The following is a 23,370-nucleotide window of genomic DNA, read 5'->3' on the forward strand; positions in this document are numbered from 1 at the left end:
CTCGAATGTGAGGAAACGGTTTGATTAGACAGCCTTACCTCTGTTCTCACCAGGATTTTACTAAAGTGCAAATGATGGTACGTGGGAGATTCACATGGTCTGTTTAAATGGAAAGTACCTTACTGGTATGTCTACAGGCTTCCAGATTTGGGTCATGTTTGGAGAGATCAAATTGAATCCTGCAACGCCATCAGAGTCTGCTATTAATGCTTCTTTCTCATATACATCTTAATTTCTTTTGCAATCAGCCATTTAAACCATTTTATTAAGTTTGGTGTTTTGTCTGTGAACAAGAGATGTACTTCAAAGATGTCTAGTGTATGCCATCCTACTTCACAGTGCTGCACATTCTTTCCTTGCTATGGAATCAACTCCAGTCGATCATATTTTGTGTTATTAGAATTTGCAACTTTGATTGGCAAGGGCCCAAAAATCCCACTCCACTGGTCACTCCAAAGGGGTCAGTGATAATGACAGAGATACGGATTTTGAAGATTTGATGAGGCAGACTGGAGTTTCTTTAATTTGAATATTGGGAACCGACTGCTCCTTGAGCCATCTGAACGTTTGCTGTGCTAAATCTAGTAACCTTTATCCTAGTGGCAGACTGCTAGACCACAAAACACCAAGTCTAGGAGTCTGCCCCCAGGATAAGAAAAGAGGATTTATTTGGGTGAGACACCAAGACCCAGCTCACAGAACCCAGACAAAGACCAGAACAGTATGTAAGCACCTGGAGATGCTGATTTGGCAAACCTGACCACTGTTGCATGTTTGGTGAAATCCTTTCCAGGCACATCTGTCAATAAAGACTTGCTTCTGCACAGGGATTAAGAGACTGCTTACATACAGTGATATTTTAAGCATGATGACTTGTTAGTGTGGGCAGCATTTGCATGGCAAGATTCCACAAACAGCAATTAGATGAATGACCACACAAATCGTTGATGCTGGACGTTCAGAAAGGTAGAACGCTGGATAAGACAACAACTCCTTGCATTTTTATACTGCCTTCACATGTTAGGAGACTGCTTGTGGTCATGTGAGTGCGTTTTTGGACCAGTGAGAGGTAGGTTTTAAGGAATGTTGGAAAGAAGGAGAGGCAGAGAATTCCACAGGCGAGGGGAGACTCCTTGTCAAATAATCTGTAACATCACTTGAACTTTGTGAGTCTTCTACTGGGCCGTTTGCCTGAAGTGGGCCTTGAACATACAGGCTCTTGACTCAGACAAGAGTGCTATCAGCTGAGGATAGAAAAATATTCAGACTGATTTACTCAAGCAGACTGCAGTTGATTGCAAGAGGAACATGTCTTAACGTGTAAAAGCATCATTAAAATCCTAGACGTGGACTTTTTTTTGTTTTGTAGAAATTGCAGTAGTTACGATTGACTCGAATGATATATTTTTCCTTTCCCTTTGTGATGTTAGGTGAGCTATGTTAAATGTTGACTAAGTGTATTAAAAGTGTTTTATTGCAGACTGGGAGAATTAACCAGCTGCTCCCATGTTACTTTTAACATTTTTAAAAAATCTTTTACGAGCTGCAGTAATGAACTCCTAAAGGTTATCCACATTTTAAAAAGGAAAGGGGAGTTACTTTCACAGCAATTATTAATGGCTGATTTCACATTGAGATGGAAGGTATTTTGAAAAATAATCATTAATGACTATAATTTAACTGCAACTGGTTGATTTATCAGCCAGTCAAACATATATTACCCTGTACTCAATAAGACTCATACTGCCTCAACTGGTCATCTGGCTGGAAGTGTTCAAGGTTTACATACATCTGCAACAGCAATTGAGGCAGTAAATTTGATCTTGTTTCCTCTGATTAGAAAGGAGGACACAGATTAGGGTTCTGACCCTCTTCGCTCTCTGCTGACTTCTGCAGCAAAGTGTGTGTGTTAACGTTCTAGGGTTTCAGGGTAAATTATTTCCAAACGAGATGAGAAATAATTTCTTCACTCAGGGAGTGGTAAGCCTGTGGAATTCTCTAAAGGCCAAAACATTGCATGATTTCAAGAAGGAGTTAGATGTTGCACTTGGGTCTAAGGGGAACAAAGAATATGGGGGATAAAGTGGGAACAGGCTATAGAGTTAGGTGAGCAGCCATGATCATAATGAATGATGGAGTGGACCTGAAGGGGCAAACAACCTACACCTGCTCCTATTTCTTATGGTTATGTTATTTTCTTCACTTCTGGCCTTATAATGGAAAAAAACATTGTTAATGAAGCAACTGAAGATGGGTTGGGCCTAGGATGCTACTATTTTCAATGATTTTATGACATCACGAGGACAAGTTTAGACTTTGTATTTTCTCATACAGTTAGCTGGCTTTTTACATCTTCCAGTACTATCTCCTCGTGTCCTTGAAACTGGCAACCAGCATGAACAGAGCTGGCAGATCACAGAATCCCAGAATTGTTACAGTGCAGAAGGCCACTCAGCCCATCTTGCCTCCATCGGTTCTATTGCCTAGTGCCAATCACCAGTCTTTTCTCCATGTCCCTGCATACCATTCCTATCTGAATCATCATCCAGTGCCCTCTTGAATGCCTCACTTGAACCTGCCTCCATCCCATTTTCAGGCAGTGCATTCCATATCCTAAACTACCTACTTGGTGAAAAACATTTTGATCTCACATCATTCTTGCTTCATTTACATTTCACTTTAAATCTGTGCTGTCTTGTTTTCTCCTAGTTTATTTGTGGGAACAGCTTCTCCCTGTCTACTCCATCCAGCTCGTTCATGATTTTGAAAACCTTCTTCAAATCTCCTCTCAGCTGCCTTCTTTCAAGAACAGTCCCAGTTTCTTCAATCTCATAACTGAAGTCTTTCATTCCTGGAAGCATCCTCATCCTGCTATGATGTGGTGCTCATAACTGTACGCAATACTCCAGCTGAAATCAAACAAGTGTCTTGTACAAGTTCAACATTGCCTTCTTGCTGTTGTACTCTACACTCCATTAATAAAGCTGAGGGCACTGTATACTTTATTTACTGGTCTCTCCACCTCTTCTGCCTCCTTCAGTGATCTTTGCACATGTGCACCCAGGTTCCTCTGCTCTTACACCCCTTTTAGAATTGTACTCCCAATTCACATTGCACCCCCAATTCACATTGCACTTTGGTCAGAAGAACATTGAAAGACAATCTGTCTGGATTGAACCTTATTTGTCACATATCCGCCCACTCTGTCAACGTGTCCATGTCCTTTTGGAGTTCCACACTGCCCTTCCCACAGTTTACAATTCTTCCAAGTTTAGCGTCATCTGCAAACTTGTCCTCTACACACCAAGATCCAGACTATTAATATATATTTGGAAAAGCAATGGTTCCAATACTGACACTGGGGGAGCTCCACTACAAATGTTCCTCCAGCCTGAAAAATATCCATTGATGCGTCTCTGTTCAATTTTGTATCCATGTTGCTACTGTCCCTTTTATATCATGACCTGTAACTATCCTCTCAAATGTTGTGTGACACTGTAACAAAAGCCTTCTGGAAATCCATGAATACTACATCAATAACTTTACCTTCATCGAGCCTTTCTGTTACTGCTTCAAAAAATTCCAGTCAGTTAGCTCAGATCATTTCTCCTTTAGGAAGAGTCAGTACCGATTTCTAATTAACCCACCTTGCAATGCCAAATAATTATTTCTCAAAGCTTCCCCACCACTGAAGTTAAACTAACTGGTCTCCCAGCCCCAGATACACTTCAGTCCAACATTAGTTTGTCACCTGTAAAGTTTTACCTTGAGTGTCACGTAGCTTTTGTAGTCTGTCTAATGCTCTCCTGGCTGACAGGTGCTAATTCGGCACATACTGTGAACCAATCCTGGTCTCTCTACAGCTCAACAGCTACTCACTGTCTAAATGATTTTCTAATCAACCAGTTCAGCGATATTATTACACACATCTGGGTACAGGTGGGACTTGAACCCACCTGTAGGTATACTACCACTGTGCCACAGGAGCCCCAGAACATTGAGTAGCTGGGGTATCTCTGTTTCTGATTTAACAGTCATTGTTAAACAGATATGTTAAACACTATCAGTGCTGCATGTCTAATTCCTCACCATTGAGACCTCTGCAATTATAAATGATAAAATACATCATCTTTTCTCACACAGATACCTCACTCGATGGTCAGTTGATTCAGTGAAGCCCATCTGGAAGAAAGGCCTCAAGTGGTGTAAAGTCCGCATGCCTGTGGGAGACCCAATATTGAAGAATAACATTGTCTATGGGAAAAAGCCTTATTATATTAAACACTGATAAGAACTTTGGCACGGGCTGACCGACTGAATTTCCACAATGCGTTTTTTAAAAATAAACAAAGTCATTTGCAGCACATGGAGGAGTTTTCAAATAAGATTTATTAAAATATAGAGAGATGTCATTTGTTGCCAATAGTGTTTTGTATAATTAATTCAGCAAGTGTAATTTGAAGTAAATCAATTAAAATGAGTGAAATTAATTGGTGTTGGCTCGTTGAGTTTGGGATTGATGGGAAAGTATCATATCATGAATGGAAAGTCTATATTCCTCTCTCCTAGGCCCATGTAGATGCAACCATATTGAGAAGTTTCCGGTACATGGAAGAAGGTAAAGCCGAGCCATAAGAGGTTTCGAAGAATGACCAGCTTGCTGCCCCTCTCATACTGCAGACTCCAGAACTCTGCAAACCCAAGCACAAGAACATTTGTTAGCCTCCTGCCCATTCAGAACTAAGGTTTCAAATCTCTTGCACAGGTTACTGTGCCTTGTCCTGAACCAAAGTATCATAACTCAAAAAGGAAAGACACCATAATTAGTACAGAGCAACAATCAAAAACATGGCAATTCAGTCATGGATTCAGTGGGCTATGTAAGTGCACATTCTTCAGATAATACTGGGCTCTGCTGACAGGTTTCACTTGTGCATTTCTCCTTCTATAATAAAATACTTTGAGCTTCTTTACAGAAAGAGACTCAGACATGGGAAGACGCACAGTATTTTGTTCAGAGGTTTTTGAAAAGTTTATGTAAGTATGTGAAGATACAGAAAACATGGTAAATAAGGTTAATGAGCTACAGGTGCACAACCAAATGGGAGTATATAATGATTATGAAGACCTGGCTCAAATAAAGCCAGGACCCAGTACTAAATATTCCCAATACAAGATGCTCAGGAAATGTGGGGAAAGAAAGAGCAGATAACAGGTGGCTGTGTTGATTGAGAAGAATATTAGTGCTAGTGAGACTAAGGGCTGAATCCACTTGGTTATGGTTAAGAAACAATGGATATTTTCTTATAGGGCAAACATCTTTGGCATGATGATTCCTGGAGACCACTGGATCACTGAATATATTCTGAGTTAGACAAACGCATGATCTGCCAGAGAGTGGAGAATTATGTGAGGCTGTCAGGAAAATGGAGTTAAAGCCACATGTAGATCAACCAGGACCATGTTTGCATGGTTCAGTAGGCGTAAGGATCCAAATGGCCTGCTCTTGCTCCTGTTTTTCTGATCTTATAAAGAGGTATTGTTTAATCTAGTTCTGGGAAATGATGTGGGTCTGTTGTTAGTCAGGAATCTATTAAGAACCAGTGATCATTGTATCATAGAGTGGAGGTTAGTTATGGAAGTAGACCAGGAGGAATCTAAATTTAAAAAAATCTTAATTGAAGAAGGAGCAAAGATTCAGTACAGAGATTTTAAAAAGAGCGTGGGCACACTCGGAAGAAAGACTTAAGAAGAATGGAAATCAAGAGTTGGTGCAGATTTAAAAAGCATGAACAGAGAGTCAGAGCAGAGATTTAAAAACATCAGGAGCAGAGAATTTTTGAGGATGGGGTGCCGAGCAAGTAGGCAGATGTATTCCAGGAAGCTTCCCGTGTTGTTGGAGCTGCACTCATGGAGCCACAGAGCTGTACAGCATGGAAACAGACCCTTTGGTCCAACATGTGCATGCTGAGCAGATATTCTAAATTAATCTAGTCCCATTTGCCAGCATTTGGCCCATATCCCTCTAAACCCTTCCTATTTATATACCCATCCAGATGCCTTTTAAATGTTGTAATTGTACCAGCCTCCACCACTTCCTCTAGCAGCTTGTTCCATACATGCACCACCCTCTGCGTGAAAAAGTTACTCCTCAAGTCCCTTTTAAATCTTTCCACTCTCACCTTAAACCTAAGCTCTCTAGTTTTGGACTCCCCACCCTAAGGAAAAGACCTCATCTATTTACCTATCCATACCCCTCATGCTTTTATAAACCTCTATAAGGTCACCCCTCAGCCTCTAACGCTCCAGGGAAAGCAGCCCTAGCCCATTCAGCCTCTCCTTATAGCTCAAACCCATCTAGGCAAATGCAAACCTACCCTTTCCTGTTAAATTCTAGTCAGGGACTCAAACCTTGGGCTTGAGACAGAACTTTCTTGGAGCCAGCTGTTATATCAGTTCAGTTTTCTTCATGCTTCTTTTGAGGCTGGAGTCATGCACATTGGAGAACAAGCCCAATGTACATTGTCCAACACCAAAGTGGCAGCATATGCACAATAATTGCCACGGAAATTGTGGCATATGTTTTTGGAGTCCTTGATCTTTGCCTGGAATTGAATCAGTGATCAGGGTTTTGTCCATAGGATATCTAATTTCAAAACCAGGATCACCATCATGGAAAGCGTTGGCAAGGATAGCACAGAAAAACATGCTGACAAGGTTGAAACTAACATGTAGCCATTTTTAATTTCATTAATAACTAGGAATGGATCAGAAGACTCCCCACTATCTAGGACATACGTGGACACGCTGTTAAGAAACTGATTATCAAACCATTGGAATTAATTTCTTCTTTACCTTCCAAAGGCCATCATAGCTAATTATCTCGAAGACCTTAGTCAGATCAACATAGTGTACAGGATCCGTCCTTGGCATAATGCAGCTGAGATTAAATACAGAACATTCAGAAAAAAGTGATCATAAAGAAAGAACAGAAGAAAAGACAAAGTATCCAAAGAGACTGACAGTTAACATAGAGGGGTACCCAGAGTGTTTTTACAGATATATAAATGGTAAAAGGATGGCAAAAGGGGCTGGGGTAAAAGGATCCAAATAGGGATTTATGCTTGGAAGCATGGGACATAGCTAAGAACCAAGTGAATTCGTTACATTGCTCTTTACAGAAGAAGACAGCTTCCTATATTCACAGTGAAAAAGAATATAGATGACGTTAGGTTGGCCGTTATGGGTGAAGCGAAGATGCTTGGCAAAACGGTTACCTAGTCTACGTTTGTTCTCACTTACGTAGAGAAGACCACATCGGGAGCACCGGATGCAATAGACTAGGTTGGAGAAGATGCAGGTGAGGCTCTGTCTCACCTGGAAGGGCTGTTTAGGGCCCTGAATGGAGGTGATGGAGGTGGTGTGTGGGCAGGTGTTGCATCTTTTACGGTTACAGGGGAAGGTACCAGGTGGGTTGGAGTGGTTGGTGGGGAGTGTGGTGCAAACTAAGGAGAGGTGGAGGCAATGGTCTGGAGGCTGGTGGGGTGGGGAGTGAGGGCAAGGGGTGCTCTATCTTTACTGTGCTTGGAGGGGGGGAGTGGTGGTTAAGAGCTGTAGAGTGGGGAATGGAGGAGGTGTGGCGGAGGGCTGTCTGAATGACAGAGGCGGGGAGAAGAGCATTGTTTGAAAAGGCAGACATCTGGGACGCTTGGGAGTGGAGCATCTCTTTGTCAGGGCAGATGTGACGGAGATGGATGAATTGGGAAATCTAGGTAGCTATGGGAGTCTGTGGGTTTATAGTAAATGTCGGTCCGTAAGCTGTCGCCAGAAATGGAAACGGAGAGGTCAAGAAAGTGGAGGGGATGTGTCTGAGATAGACCAAGTGAACTTGCGGGCGGGGTTGCAAGTTTCTCTATGTCACAGAGACCAAATGCCAACTCTCCATCATCACGTCCTATCCATGACCCCACCATGGCCCATCAAGCCACTGTCTCCCACATTGTCCATGATCTCATTGCTTCCAGTGACCTCCCCTCCAGCCCCGCACTGCCCGGTCCTACTTGCTCCCCAAGACCCACAAGCCCAACCACCCTGGCCGACCCATTGTCTTCGTATGCTCCTGTCCCAACGTACTCATCTCTTCCAACCTTGACTCCATTCTCTCCCCCCTGGTTCAGGTGCTTCCCAATTACATCCAGGAAACAAACTACGCCTTCCAGCTCTAGTAACTTCAAGTTCCCAGGCCCCCAGCGATTCATCTTTACGATGGACGTTCAATCCCTATATATGTCCATACCCTACAAGAACGGCCTACAACAGACCCATCCAGTTCCCCCCCACCAACCAATACCCTCCTCTACCTCACCGAACCAGTCCTCACCCTAAATAACTTTTCCTTCAAATCTTCCTACTTTCTCCAAATCCTGGGGGTTGCCATGGGCACTCACATGGGCCCCAGCTACGCCTGCCTGTTTGTCGGTTGTGTCGAACAGTCCCTCTTCAGTATGTACACCAGTACTGTTCCCCAACTTTTCCATCGGTGCTGCATCCTGCACTCAGGCTGAACTGGAGCAGTTCATCGACTTCACTAACAACTTCCACCCCACCCTTAAATTCACTCGGTCTATCTCAGCCACCTCCCTCCCCTTTCTTGACCTCTTCATTTCCATTTCTGGCAACAGTTTATGTACCGACATTTACTATAAACCCACAGACTCCCATAGCTACCTAGACGATACCTCCTCCCACTCTGCATCCTGCAAAAACTCCATCCCATTTTCCGAATTCCTCTGTATCGTCACATCTACTCTGATGAGGAGACGTTCCACTCACAAGCATCCCAGATATCCACCTTTTTCAAACAACTCTCTTTCCCCCCTCTGTCATCCAGACAGCCCTCCATTCGCACCTCCTCCATTCCCCGCTCCACAGCTCTTAACCACCACCCCCCGGTTGTCCTCACTTCCAATCCCACCAGCCTCCATATCCAACGTATCATTCTCAAACACTTCCACCAACTCCAATTAAACCCCACCACCCGGAATATCTTCCTCTCCCCACCCCTCTCTGCCTTCCGCAAGGACCATTCCCTCCGCCACTCCTTTGTTCACCCCACACTTCCCACCAACCATTCCAACCCGTCCGGTACCTTCCCCTGTAACCGTAAAAGATGCAACACCTGCCCGCATACCACCTCCCTCACCTCCATCCAGGGCCCTAAACAGCCCTTCCAGGTGAGCCAGAGCCTCACCTGCATCTCCTGCAACTTAGTCTATTGCATCCGGTGCTCCCGATGTGGTCTTCTCTACATCAGTGAGAACAAACGTAGACTAGGTGACCGTTTCACTGAGCATCTTCGCCCTGGCCCATAACGGCCAACCTAACCTCCCGGTCACCTACCATTTCAACTCCCCTTCCCACTGCCCCTCCGACATGCCTGTCCTCGGCCTTCTCCAGTGTCACAGCAACTCTAAACATAAATTTGAGGAACAACACCTTATCTTCTGCCTGGGCACCCTACAGCCTGGGAGGACTCAACATTGAGTTCTCCAATTTCAAATAACCTTCCCACCCATCCCCCAGCTCTCCTTCCAGCCACACCTCCTCCCCTCCATTCCACCTTCTGACCCTCCCTTCTAGCTATCAACCGGATTCATCCCTCCCATCAACCAACCAGGTCGTACTTACCATCTCAACCCCTTCCCCACCTCTTAATCTACAGCTTGCCCTAGCCCCACATCCAGTCCTGAAGAAGGGTAATACGCAAAACGTTGACTGCTCCTCCAGATGCTACCTAGCTTGCTGTGTTCTTCTAGCCTCCTGTCTACCACAAAACAATCTAAACAAACAAAATCCATTGGTACTGCACAAAACCCATTCCCTCTAAAGCCAGACTTCAAAAACTTTCAAAAGAAATCACCAGGACTACACAAATATTTGCGAGTTAATTATTGACTTCAGACAAACAGAAAATACTGACTCAAGAACCAGAAACACAAACTCACAACAAATAATCTCACAGTTTACATCACAATTGTCTGAGAGATTAATGGAGATAAATTGATTCAGGAATTGCTAAAGGGATTGGATAATAAGGAGAAAGGTTTTGCAAGGCTACAGGAAAATGGCAAGACAGTGAGCTGCTTTGCAGAGATCAACAGGAACATGATGGTGTGCTAAAACCATTTCATGATTCTACAAAGAGCGATGTCAGGAGAAATCTTAGCATTGGTGTGACACCTGTGATGCAGAGATATTAGAGGGTGGATCATAAAGATTTTTAAGAAAAATTGTTGAGGCGTTCAGATATAATGGGTAAGTGGTGGTAAGTATATGATATTTGATTTATTGCATACTTAAGATGCTTTTTACATGGTCATCTGATTTCAGGTTAAGGAAAAGAAAGGTGCGTTATTATTTCAACAGCACTTCTCTTTCTGGGATATCATACCTTGGCTTTTAACACCTTATTGAAGGAAAATGTATAAAACATCATGTCCAGAAACACTTCACACACAATGAATTACTCTGAAGTTTTTTTTTAACTTAAGTCTGTGGATGAGTGGGCCGCAGTTCAAGAAGGCAGCTCACCACCACAATCTCAAGGGCAACCAGGGATGGGCAAGATATGTTGGCCAGCCAGAGATGCCCACATCTGATGAGAAAATAACAAAAAATTGACATAATTTTAAAGTTTATGGGTGACAAAACTCAGAAATGAAATAAGCAGCCGGAAGAGTAGCAATAGACTTCAGAAGGATTCAGACAGAATGGTGGAATAGACGGACACACAGTAGATGATAGAGAAACGTATGTGGTTCATTTTGACAGAAAGGATGAGGAAAGGTCATGTAAACTAAAGAGAATGCAGGAAAGAAGAAACACGGAGAGCACTGTTCTTTCTAACTACCGTTTACTGGGCATCAGCACTTTTGCACTGCACCAACTCTTTAAGATTGACACACAGCTATGTATGTGGACAGGGTCATACAGCATGAAAACAGACCCTACAGTCCAACCAGTCCATGATGAACATAAGACCAAACTAAACTAGTCCCACCTGCCTGCTCCTGGCCCATATGTCTCCAAACCTTTCCTATTCAAGTACTTCATCTACGTGTCTTTTCGATGTTGTAACTGTGCCAACGTCCACCACTTCATCAGGAAGTTTATTCCACACGTGAACCACCCTCGGTGTAAATAATTTGCCCCTCATGGATATTTTTAAATCTCTCTCCTCTCACCCTAAAAATGTGCCTCCTAATCTTGAAATCCCCCATCCGAGGGAAAAGACACCTACCATAATACTATCTATATCCCTCATGTTTTTATAAACCTCTGTAAGGTCACATCTCAACCTCCTACGCTCCAGTGATAAAAGTCCCAGTCTATCCAGCCTTTCTTGTGACTCAAACCTTCCATACCTGGCAACATTTCCAATTGCACCTGGACAGCTGAAACAAGCATTACTAGGAAGTACATTCCCAAATCAATCCTTTGAAAGTAGTAGGATAAGTTGAAAAGGCTGTTTAAAACAAAATCCAGGTTCCTCAATTTTATAAACAGAGGTATAGATTGCAAAAGAAACAAGTTATACAACCTCATTATAATTCACTGGTTAGCAACCAGTTATTGTGGCTAATTCTGATATCACATTTTATAAACAATGTTAAGGCTTTAAGAGGATGCAGAGGATATTTACTAGAACTCTCTGAGGCATATTAGGATTTTAATTACCTGGAGAGACCACAGAAATCAGTTTGTTCACTTTAAATGCGGAGAAGATTAAGAGGAAATTTGATACAGGTTTTCAAAATCTTGAAGATTTTGTTCAAGTAAATGAGGAAAAACTTTCCAATAGCAGAAGGGTTTGTAACTGAAGGAACCAGATGTAAGTTGACAAAAGAACATTTGTATAAGCAGCATGCTGTCATGATTTGGAATACCACAAGGCCACAAGATATAGGAACAGAATTAGGCCATTCAGCCCATCGATTCTGCTCCACTGGACACTGAATGTATTGAAATGGTGATGAAAACAGAAACAATAGTAACTTTCAAAAGGAAATTAGAGATGTGGCTCTGGGATCAGGCTCATCAGCCACATAAGGATGCACAGAAACCATGACCAGTGACACAGAATTTCCTAGGTGGACAATCATAGTCATTAGTGAGTGATTGCAACGATGATGAACAGTCATTACCGACATATTGATACCACAGTACCAATGAGGCAAGTGTCTATTCAACCTGTTTCTTTGCCAACTGTTGAGTGATTGGATACATTGTTTGCGAACTTTCAAAACAGCTTACATTTTAGAAAGATCCCAGCAGCTGGGAAAATTGCAAATATAACACCTTCAATCAAGAAAGAATGGAGACAGAAAGCAGAAAAACCACAGGACGGTTAGCCTAACATCTTTCATAGGGAAAGTGCTAGAATGTATTATTAAGGCAGTGATAGCAGCTACACAAAATATGTAAAATTATGATAGGCACAGCAAATGAGTAGCAAGGCAAATCAAATGTTGATGTTTTTATTTAAGGGAAGTATGGAAGTGTTGCTGTAGCTTTATAGGGCCTTAGTGAGGGTTCCCCTATTTAGAACTCTGAGGTAGAGAATGTTTTTCTCTCAAATGTAGGTCTACTGCAGTTTCTTCCCTGGAGAGTAGTGGAAGATGGGACATTAAATATTCTCAAGGCAGAGTGATAGATTTTTAACCACAAAAGCTTTCGGTCTATCATAAGGTCAGGAATGAAGATAATTGCTGATGATTGCACAATATTCAGCATCATTTGTGACTCCTTAGATGCAATCCATCTCTAAATACTGCAATACCTAGACAATATGCAGAACTGGACTGACAAGTAGCAAGTAACATTCATACCACACAAGTGCTAGGATCACCCTTTGATGTTCAATGGTATTACCATCGCTGTCTGCCCTATTACCAACATTCGACATTTCCATTGACCAGATACTCAACTATCCATATAAATATTGTGACAGGGTTTCTTGTGGTGCAGTAGTAGAGTCACTACCTCTGATGCATAAGGCCCAGGTTCAAGTTCAACTTGCCTCACATGGGTGCCATATTATATCTGAACAGGATAATTAAAATTAGAAATACAGTGGCTATAAGTGCAGGTCAGATGCTAGGAATTGTGCAGCAAGTAATTCATCTCCAGGCTTGCCCACAGTCTCTAAGGTACTAGTCTGCCTGTACCTAAACAAAGCTTTTCACTGTATTTCAGTACACATGACAATAAAATCAATCCTAAATCCTATAAACAATTGCTTTTGTCTATAATTTGTAACCAACGATAACCAACGATCTGTTCTGGACTTCCCATATAGATGTGACACTCAAGACGGCACAACACAGCTTCTTCCTCAGGCAGCTCAGGAAATTTGACATGTCCATAAGGTCCCTCACCAACTTCAACAGATGCACTTTTGAAAACATACTGTCCGGGTGCATAATAATAACGCTCTGCCCAGGACCATAAGGAAGTACAGAAGGTGGTGTGCACAGCCCAGACCATCACGGAAGCCAACCTTCCATCCCATGGACTCCATTTACACGGCTCGCTGTTGCAGAAGGCAGCCAACATCATCAAAGACCCATCACACCCTGGTAATGACCTCCTACAACCTCTTCCATCAGGCAGAAGATACAGAAGCCTGAACACATGCACGAGAAGGTTCAGGAACAGCTTCCCTCCGGCTGTGGAATGGACTCTAGCCTCAAATAATGTAACCTGCAATGTGACATGTGTGCCTCTAAGTCTTTTTGCTCTGTACCTCCTTTGCTTGCTGTGATCTGCCTATACTGCTCGTAAACAAAACTTTTCACTGTATTTTGGTACACATGACAAGAAAATTCAATCAATCAATCAAAGAATGTCATGGGATACTCTGCACTTGCCTGGATGAGAGCAAGTCTGACATCACGCAAATAGGACACCATCCAGGACACAGCAGCCCACTTGACTGGCACCACATCCTCATTCGCACCATCACTGACATTTATTGCAGCAGTGTGTACCATCTACAAGATGCACTGCAGAAATTCAACAAGACTCCTTAGATAGTATCTTCAACCACTACTACCTCGAAGGACATGGGCAGCAAATGCATGGGAATTGCATTGCCTGCGAGTTCCCCTCCAGGTGTTCACACTATCTTCTTGGCTTGGATACAGACTGCTGTTCCTTCAGTGTCACTGGGTCAAAGTCCTGGAACTCTTTCCCTAACAACTCTATAGGTGTACCTTCACCAAATGGACCGCTAATTCTGATATCACATTTTATAAACAATGTTAAGGCTTTACGAGGATGCAGAGGATATTTACTAGAACTCTCTGAGGCATATTAGGATTTTAATTACCTGGACAGACCACAGAAATCAGAAGAAAGCAGCTCAACATCACCTTCTCAACGATAATAATTGCTGTCCCAGGCAGCAAAGCTCATATCCTCCAATCAAAACAGAATTGAGGGTTATGGGGGCAGGCAGGAATATGAAGATGAGGCACAATTAGATCAGCTATGAATTGCTGATTGCTGAAGCAATCTTGAAGGGTTTGAACAGCTTGCCCCTGCTCCTAATTCTCCTGTTTTCGGAACAATTGCAGACAGGGAAAGTCTAGCTTTTTTTTTTGTCCTAATTCAGACCTGCTGCCTGTGATGCCCTACAGGGTTTGGCTGCCCAGCAGAGAATTGGTTTTCCTTGAGAGATGACCTGGGGTGTGGCTGGAAACTCAGCCACACCCACCTGAGAGGGTCAAACACTACCAGCTGCTTCTTAACATGCTACTTGGTCAAAATGGCCAACATTTGCAATTTCTGCTGACAGCCTTATGATCATTTGCAGCTCCTGTATCTTGCTAAAATTAGAATTATTATGCTTCATTTAAAACATTTTAAAGCATGAAACCAAAGTTGCACCTGTTGATTTATATGGTAAAACACAAGTAATACAAGCTCTTTATTGAACTGAAAAGCACTGAATCTCTGGAAAGGGAGATTTTCTGGACTGTGTCCTCACTCTAAAATTGATACCATGGTCAAATTGTGTGGGTGATAAAATATATAATAATTCTCATAAGTCAATAGCTTCTACCACTGGCCTGCAATTAAAAGTTTTATATTTCTCGGGGAGGAATGAGGTGCACCTGAGTACATCATGCACAGGCTATTTATTGTGCTGTTGTAAAACAGAGTATTGATTGAAGAGTGAGGCACCAGCAAGGGATTTATTTAATCAGCTCAAGGTCTCTATTCCAGTCACAAACATAATGGATTATTGCCATTAGCAGATAGACACGTTGATAATAAGCCTTTTATATGGAAATTGTTGTACAAAATACTCCCTTCTTGGAGCAACTTGACATTTAGAGTTGAAATAAATGCACCAATACACTTTTATTGGTCAGGTCCTATGGACCTTGAATTGGAATTACTTGTGAACTAACAAATTGAGAAGTTGCAGCTGACTTTTACTATGTGTTAAAGGTCACAATTTCACTGGTGAACCTATTAATATAGATCTCGAAAGATATATTTAAGTTAGTGGCAGATGGTCAGGGGAGAGATATTCAGGTGGGCCACTATTTTAGAAAGACTAATTTAAAAGAATCAAACCTTATTAAGATGGTTAAAAGGTATGCAGCAAGAAAAGGCCACTTGGTCAAGGTACATGAGGTGACCTCGTTGTGTCTGCTAAAAAAGGAATGGCTTTTCCCTGCAATCTTTGATGTGATGGTCATCTAATCTGACTGCAGTTTTCACACTGGTCCTGCAGCTGACAACTGAAGAAGGTTTTGAATCATATGAATTTACTGTGAAACTTTTCTGATCACTATTGGTGCATGAATATGGGACCTTATGGACATGTCAAATTTCATGAGCTGCCTGAGGAAGAAGCGTTGTTGTGCCTTCTTGAGTGTCACATCTATATGGGAAGTCCAGAACAGGTCGTTGGTTATCGTTGGTTACAAATTATAGACAAAAGGAATTGTTTATAGGATTTAGGATTGATTTTATTGTCATGTGTCCTGAAATACAGTGAACAGCTTTGTTTAGGTACAGGCAGACTAGTACCTTAGAGATTGTGGACACTGGTACAGGTGCTGCTACATTGTGTTACCCAACATAATAACAGTGACTACATTTCAAAAAGTAACTCACTGTTAATGGGACATCCTAAAGGTATCAACCTTGGCTTAGAAATGAAACATTTTTCTCTGTTTTATCCCGATAGTTAAGCGAATGCTGTCACCATGAAGGAAAAGTCGGAAAGTCATGGACCCATTCCCTCCCACCCACATGGTAAATATGGCAGTTCCCTGAAAGCTGCCACCCAGGTGGATAGAGTTGTTAAGAAGGCGTGTGGTGTGTTAGCTTTCATTAATGGAGGGATTGAGTTCAAGAGCCGTGAAGTTATGCTCCAGCTATACAAAAGCCTGGTTCGGCCACATCTGGAGTAGTGTCCAGTTCCGGTCGTCTCATTACAAGAAAGATGTGGAAGCGTTGGAAAAGGTGCAGAGGAGATTTACCAGGATGTTGCCTGGAATGGAGGGAAGGTCTTACGAGGAAAGGTTGAGAGAGCTAGGGCTTTTCTCTTTAGAACGACGAAGGATGAGAGGTGACTTGATAGAGGCATACAAAATGATCAGAGGTATAGATAGAGTGGACAGCCAGAGACTTTTTCCTAGGGTGGAGGTAGCTATTATGAGGGGACATAGTTTTAAAGTGAGTGGAGGTAGATATCGGGGAGACGTCAGAGGTAGGCTCTTTACTCAGAGAGTTGTAGGTGCGTGGAATGCATTGCCGGAGAGGGTAGTGGAGTTGGCCTCGTTAGGGTCATTTAAGCTGTTATTAGATAAGCATTTGAATGATAGTATAAGGTAGGGATGGAGGTTAGATAGACCTTAGGATTAGGGTAAAAGTTCGGCACAACATCATGGGCCGAAGGGCCTGTACTGTGCGGTACAGTTCTATGTTCTACGGCAACTAAATTGTCAAGGTCCCTCAAAATGCAACAAAATCAATGGTACGTTTATTTGTTAGACAAAGAGCAAATCTTGGTCAGGACACCAGAAGAATTTCTCTGCTTCCTGCCATCAATGTTTGCAGGAAGAGAACTTTATTGTGATGGTACATTTAAATAAAATTATTGGGGTTTATTACCAAACAACAATAATTGATGGCTAGATGCTGCTGGCATGGCCTCTGGGTTGATAACTGAACAGTGTATACACGTGTGCAGTGTCCATGTATGCAGCTCTTGTACTTATAATTGCCTGCAGCTGAATGAGTAATATGGAAACATTTTTGGAATTGATTTAAAAGAGAAGTGGTACATGTTTAGTTGGATTAATGTTTCAGTTTGCCTTCACATACCAAGGATAGATTAGTGAGTTCAATGAATTCTGCTTGTTCTCATTCAGTCAATATTGTGCTTATCAACAGAAGGTGAGAGATGGGGAATGAAAGACTGTCTACATTAATCATATGTTTGCAACATCAGAACACCTAGAACAAAAACAGAAGTTTCTGGAAAAGCTCAGCAGGTCTGGCAACATTTGTGAAGAAAAAAGTCAGAGTTAACATTTCGGGTCTGGTGACCCTTCCTCAGAACTGGAGGCTGCCAGATCTGCTGAGCTTCTCCAGCAACTTCTGTTTTTGTTCCTGATTTAGAGCATCCGCAGTTCTTTTGGTTTTTATTCAGAATACCTAGATCAGGAATGGCACTCTTGATATTAAGTGCCTTCTAATCAGCCCCAACCACGAAGAGTACTATCTCTATTGCACCAATGTTCAATTTTGACTCATACCACACCCCCACATGAGCCACCCTTGGAGTAGCTAATTTAGGGCAATTAAAAATTGTTTTGCCAAATAAGACCTACATATATCAACAGAATTTACAATCAGAAACCAACCATTCAATCCAGCTATGCTAGCAACTCATGAGCCTCCTCCCTTTCTCCCTCCTACTTATCTTGCTTTCCCTTCAGGGCAGATTTGGTATTTGCCTCAACTACTCCATTGCAGCAGCATGTCGACATCCTTTTCATTCTTTCAGTAAGGAACTGGCTAAATTCAATTCATGGAGTAGCTTTACAATAACAATAACACAAAAATAACGGCAGGACCACTGAGCCTGCTCCAGCATTCAATATCATCACAGTTGATCTTGGGTTTCAACTCCACTTTCCTGCCCGCTCCCCAAGTCCCACGATTTTCTGACAGACCAAACGTCTGACTATCTTGGCCTTAAGTAAATTCAACAATGGGGAAACCACAACTTCCAAGATAGAGAATCCCAAATATTCACAACACTTTGAGTGAAATGATTTCTCCTCATCTCAGTCATAAAGTGATCAACCTCTTATTCTGAGATTGTCTTCTCCTGATTAGATGTCCCAACCAGCGAACACAACTTCTCTTATTGAGTCTGTCCCCTTCAGGATCTTGGACATTTCAATAAGATTACTTTTCATTCTTTTAGAATCCAATCAGGAGGTAGAACCTGCTCAACTTTTCCTCAAAAGACAACTCCTTCACTGAAGAATCAATCCCACTGAACCTTCCTGATCTGTCTCCAATGCAGATATATTGTTCCTTGAATAAGGATACCAATTTGTACACAGCATTCCAGGTACTGTCTTGTCAATGTCCTGCCCGTTTGTAGCTAGACTTTCCTATGACTTTCACCCTGTAATAAAGATCATCACTGTCTACATTTGCAATGAGTTGCAAAATTACAGACACAAGCTGGAACCTGCCTTGAAATTTCCCTTTCCAAACCCAGGGCAAAGAGGCTGGTTGCTGGTTCCCATTTTGCCTTTTAGTTGTGGGATGTTAGTAATGACGTATTAGAGCAGTCATATCAAATATATGTTATATTAGCAGCTGAAACATTAGCATGTTCATATAACAAAAAACCCTGGAGAGAAAGAATGAGGTGAATGAGATAAATCAATAGCTCCTTCAAACACATAGGCAGTTGGACTGAACTACTTTCCTCTATATTGTATGTTCTGTGAAACATCACTGACATTTAAACAGTTAACACGACTCAACTATCAAAAGTATCTTACATTAAATGCTTTTAGGATACTGGTAAGTAATATTGCCCTGCATCATTTCAAATGCGAAGTATGTTGTAACGGATCCCAATTTTAGGTGCCCCTTTAAGGAATTCCTTTCTCTTGGCTAAGTCTTCTCCCCAGTGGCCTGCTATGAACTTGCTGATTTCACTGATGAATGGATCCAGTTGCTTTGGATACGGAAATTAGTCACATTTTCAGAAATTCCTCTGATTTTACACTGACATTTTCCCTGGCAAGACATCATGCTGCCGTGTTGTCCAAAAATAATCAAGTCATTTAGATTGGAGAATTTTGCCGTTCAAAACAAGTGATCTCAATCTGAAACATATCCCACATTCCTCAAGAAAAGATTCCGGGCATCACAGTACACTTCTCGCTCCAGTCAGTTACAGCCTCTTAAATCAAATCCAAGAAGATTATTGCCTGCCAGTAACACACAATAAGATAGCACTGTGCAGTTTTTGATAACAATAGTAATTGGTGTGGATAAAGGCCCATTTTTATTCATCCATCCAGAGAGGTCCACTTCTGCATGCGACAGATTCCAGGGTTTGCTTGCACTTCTCACTTTGCCAGTTTATTCCACATGCAAATCAATCTTTGTGTTTAACAAAACTCCTGAGATAAATTTACCTTTTTATAGTTTAAACTATGTCCTGCTGGCCGAATTCACTGCATAATTTACCGTCATTTCAAAAGAGAGGACTCTTGAAAATTACAATGGATCTGAATCACTTCAGCATGAAAGGTTTGTTTTATTATCTTACTCTTTTGCGTTCCCTCCACTTCAATTCCTCCTCTTTCCATTCCCATATCAACATATAAACGCAAAGAAGATCATCAGAGGTATCTCTTTTCAGTCCGATCGCAGTCCCTCCAAACCCCCAATAATGTTTCCACTTCCTGGTCCCAATCTCAACCTGGAGGAGAACAGTTATGAATTGCAATTTTCCAGAAGATTGGTCCTAATTAGCTGAAAGATAGATCTGGCTAATTTACAGTGGTGAGCAAGGGAAGGAGTTGTAAATGGAAAAGTCAGGCTCGATTTAAGGGCATAGTGGTGGTTTTACAACACAATGCCGGAGAAAACAAGAGGAGGAGGAGGGGAGACATAGGCCAGGCTCCCCATAGTAAGGTAGCCCCAAGATTTGGCAATGCCACATTCCAAGTCAAACCAGCTGGAGCTGATAAAGCATGCGAAGAGACAATTGTGGAAGTTCAATCACTGAACAGGTTTATGAAGAAATCAACAGATTTAGAACATAGAACAGTACAGTACAGTGTGGGCCCTTTGGCCCACGATTTCTGGAGAATTTTAATAGAATGCTAAGAAATATGGATATAGTAAGGGTAAAATAGCATTGAGGAGATCATCTGCCATAATCTATAATGGCAAAGCAGGTTAAATGGATTGAATGGCCTACTCCCATTTCAATGACAAGAGGAGGACCCAAGAGATTTAACACCCTTTCATTCAGGTAAGGTGAATGCAGTGCGATATCCAAATGACAGACCCCCAGGTCTGCGGCCACCAGTTAAGCAGCCTGAAGAGATAGCAGCAATCAAAAATGGAGCAACATATGGAAATGAGAAACAAAAACAGAAGTTGCTGGAAAAGATCAGCAAGTCCGGCAGCATCTGTGAAGAAAACAAATCAGAGTTAACGTTTCAGGTCCAGTGATCCTTTCTCAGAACTGTTCCTCAGTTCTGAAGAAGGGTCACCAGGCCCCGAAACGTTAACTCTGATTTTTTTCTTCACAGATGCTGCCAGACCTGCTGAGCTTTTCCAGCAACTCCTGTTTTTGTTCCTGATTTACAGCATCTGCAGTTCTTTTGGTTTTTATTTAGTACTGAAATGAGACACTGGAATTAGTGGGAGAGGCTAGCGTTGTTGCTGTTTTGTCCTTGCAGGTGAAGAGAGCTGACTGTGTTAACAAGAGGTTGTGAACAAGAGGAGGAGGAGCGGACCAGCTTGCCATTGTGACTGCAATTGTAGCACCAAATAAGGAAGTGGGAAATAGTCGGAATACCAATAGGAGAGGGTGAAAAGTCATTGCATTCTATAAACGAAGGATGGCGCACTTTGCCCCATCCAATAACAAAGCAAAACTTCAGTTGCATTGGGAAACTCAACACGGAAGAGCCATGAACTATTAGAGATGAATCGTTTCGATCTTGTGTCTCCCACGGAGCTACAGACGAGGGACAGTATGCCAATTCCCCAGCAACATCATTGGTATCCTCGGAATACGTGGAAACCGCAGGCCCCACACTGCCACATCATTCAAGTGCACCTCCAGGCACGCTCACATTGATGAGTTCAGGGGCACGGTGGTAAGGATAGTGCTGGGTGAGGAGCACATTTCTGGTCAACAAAAGGTGGCGATAGTGGCAAAGACAAATATGGGTAGTTCCCCTCAAATCATGGAGGACTGACACAACCACGGTCAGCTAAGATGGAAGTGCGCAGCCTCAGGATTCACAAGCAAGGAGGATGTACTCTGATCAGCAATGTGATATCTATGTCCACATGAGGCAGTGTGTTGTCATGGGCACAAAATGAAGGAGCTTAGTTTATGTGCACAACCATCGCTCAGAGCTCCTCCATCGAGAGAGAGAGAGAGAGAGAGGGGCTAATTTCATAGAGGTATGTGGCAGGACTTGGGTGGATGCTGAAACAGTGTACTGACATGTACAGGGGGCATGCAATTCTCTGTAATTCACTGACCAATTAGAGGCACTGATCATACAAAGTTGTCTGCAGTAAATGCCAGCAGCTCTCGGCTGGTCCCTTCCAGTGATGCACAGCGTCATTCAAAGGCTAAGCAATCACCAATAAGGATAAGGCAGGCAGCCCTAGTAAAGCACCATCATCATTAACAGCCTCCCGAGCCCTCTGACTGAGGTTTTATCTATGCAGCAGACCCTGTGATGGTGTCTGTCCTTGCATTTGATGTGGGTGCAGTAACCAGTGGAGGTACCCCAATGGCACTTCCATGATAAGTACAACTGCCACAAGCATCTCAGCCACAACAGTGCAATTAGCTGCCTTAATCTCACCCAAAGTCAAAACAGGAACATTATTTAGAAATGGTAACAGCAGAGGCTGTGGTGTTAACTAGAACACTGCATGGTTCACTTGTGTGATATTCATTCGTGTTGTTAAATTGAACTTCCATTCTTTAATGGGAAAACTGGCAAAATGGGCAGAAGTGGTGAAGATAAGAAATGGAGACACTGAGACTGCGGCAGAAGTGTGTATTCTTCACTTGCAATAAGAATGGAACTGTTTAAGGTTGCGTGTTTAATGGATGCCTTTTCATGTTTGGAGCTAGTCCATACAATCCTGTTGGATGAGCAACACTCAGTTGAAACTTAGATGGATTGGATGTATTCTGCTCTTCAAAGCACCCTGATGACCGCTTGGACTCCTGACCAAGCCCCACTCATCTCCCTCCACAGAATGGGCACCATCCTCTTATCTTTCTCCTCATCCTCAGATGAACTTTAGTGATGTAGGGCATCTGCCTCTTCAAGGTCTATGCCTCTCTGGAGTGCAGCAAACCTTACAGTAGTGTCCTGTAGAGCACTATACAGGAACCAGAACCACATTTTCAGATATACGATGGCCTGCATGATGGTAATCCTCATAAGGAGATGGCTCCAACTGGAGTGCCTCTGTGCCTATGTCTCATATCTCACATAAAGGAGAAGACCCAACCGATTACAGATACACACATGCAAAATAAAAGACTTGTTGTGGTCACAGACCAGCTGAAAGTTGAGGGAATCACAGAATCCCTACAGTGTAGAAACAGGCCCTTTGGCTCAACAAGTCCACACTGACCCTCAGAGCACCCCACCCAGACCGAACCCCCTATATTCCACCGAATCTGCACATCCCTGTACACTACGGGCAATTTAGCATGGCCAATCCACCTAGCCTGCACATCTTTGGACGGTGGGAGGAAACCGGAGCACCCGGAGGAAATCCACACAGACACAGGGAGAATGTGCAAACTTCACACAGACAGTCAGCTGAGGGTGGAATACAGCCCAGGTTCCTGGTGCTGTGAGGCAGCAATGCTAACCAATGAGCCACTGTGCCATCCATAAATTCTTCTGTTGCCAAATTTACTGGGTGGAGAATGAGGTTGTAGTTGAGAATGGGGTTGCAGTGCGAGTGGGGTTGTGGTGGGGATTGGGGTTGCGGTGGGGAGTGGGGTTGCGGTGGGGAGTGGGGTTGCGG

The 23,370-nt window shown here is 42.7% G+C and overlaps 2 protein-coding genes across 2 annotated transcripts in view; one reads left to right on the top strand and one right to left on the bottom strand.

The window, feature by feature from the left end:
* Window positions 1-4,490, top strand: part of mrps18a (mitochondrial ribosomal protein S18A) — an 83,590-nt gene extending 79,100 nt beyond the window's left edge. Inside the window, exon 6 of the mRNA XM_048597391.1 lies at window positions 4,144-4,490. Coding sequence (XP_048453348.1) covers window positions 4,144-4,288 — 145 coding nt within the window. The 3' untranslated portion in view covers window positions 4,289-4,490. The remainder of the gene's footprint in view (window positions 1-4,143) is intronic.
* The window catches only part of rsph9 (radial spoke head component 9), a gene marked incomplete at its 5' end in the record, with an annotated part of 44,018 nt that continues 25,019 nt past the window's right edge, over window positions 4,372-23,370 (bottom strand). The window contains one exon of the mRNA XM_048596659.1: window positions 4,372-4,691. Coding sequence (XP_048452616.1) covers window positions 4,531-4,691 — 161 coding nt within the window. The remainder of the gene's footprint in view (window positions 4,692-23,370) is intronic.

The sequence above is a fragment of the Rhincodon typus genome, chromosome 5 (genome assembly GCF_021869965.1).
Source record: "Rhincodon typus isolate 14 chromosome 5, sRhiTyp1.1, whole genome shotgun sequence".
NCBI classification, from domain to species: Eukaryota; Metazoa; Chordata; class Chondrichthyes; order Orectolobiformes; family Rhincodontidae; genus Rhincodon; species Rhincodon typus.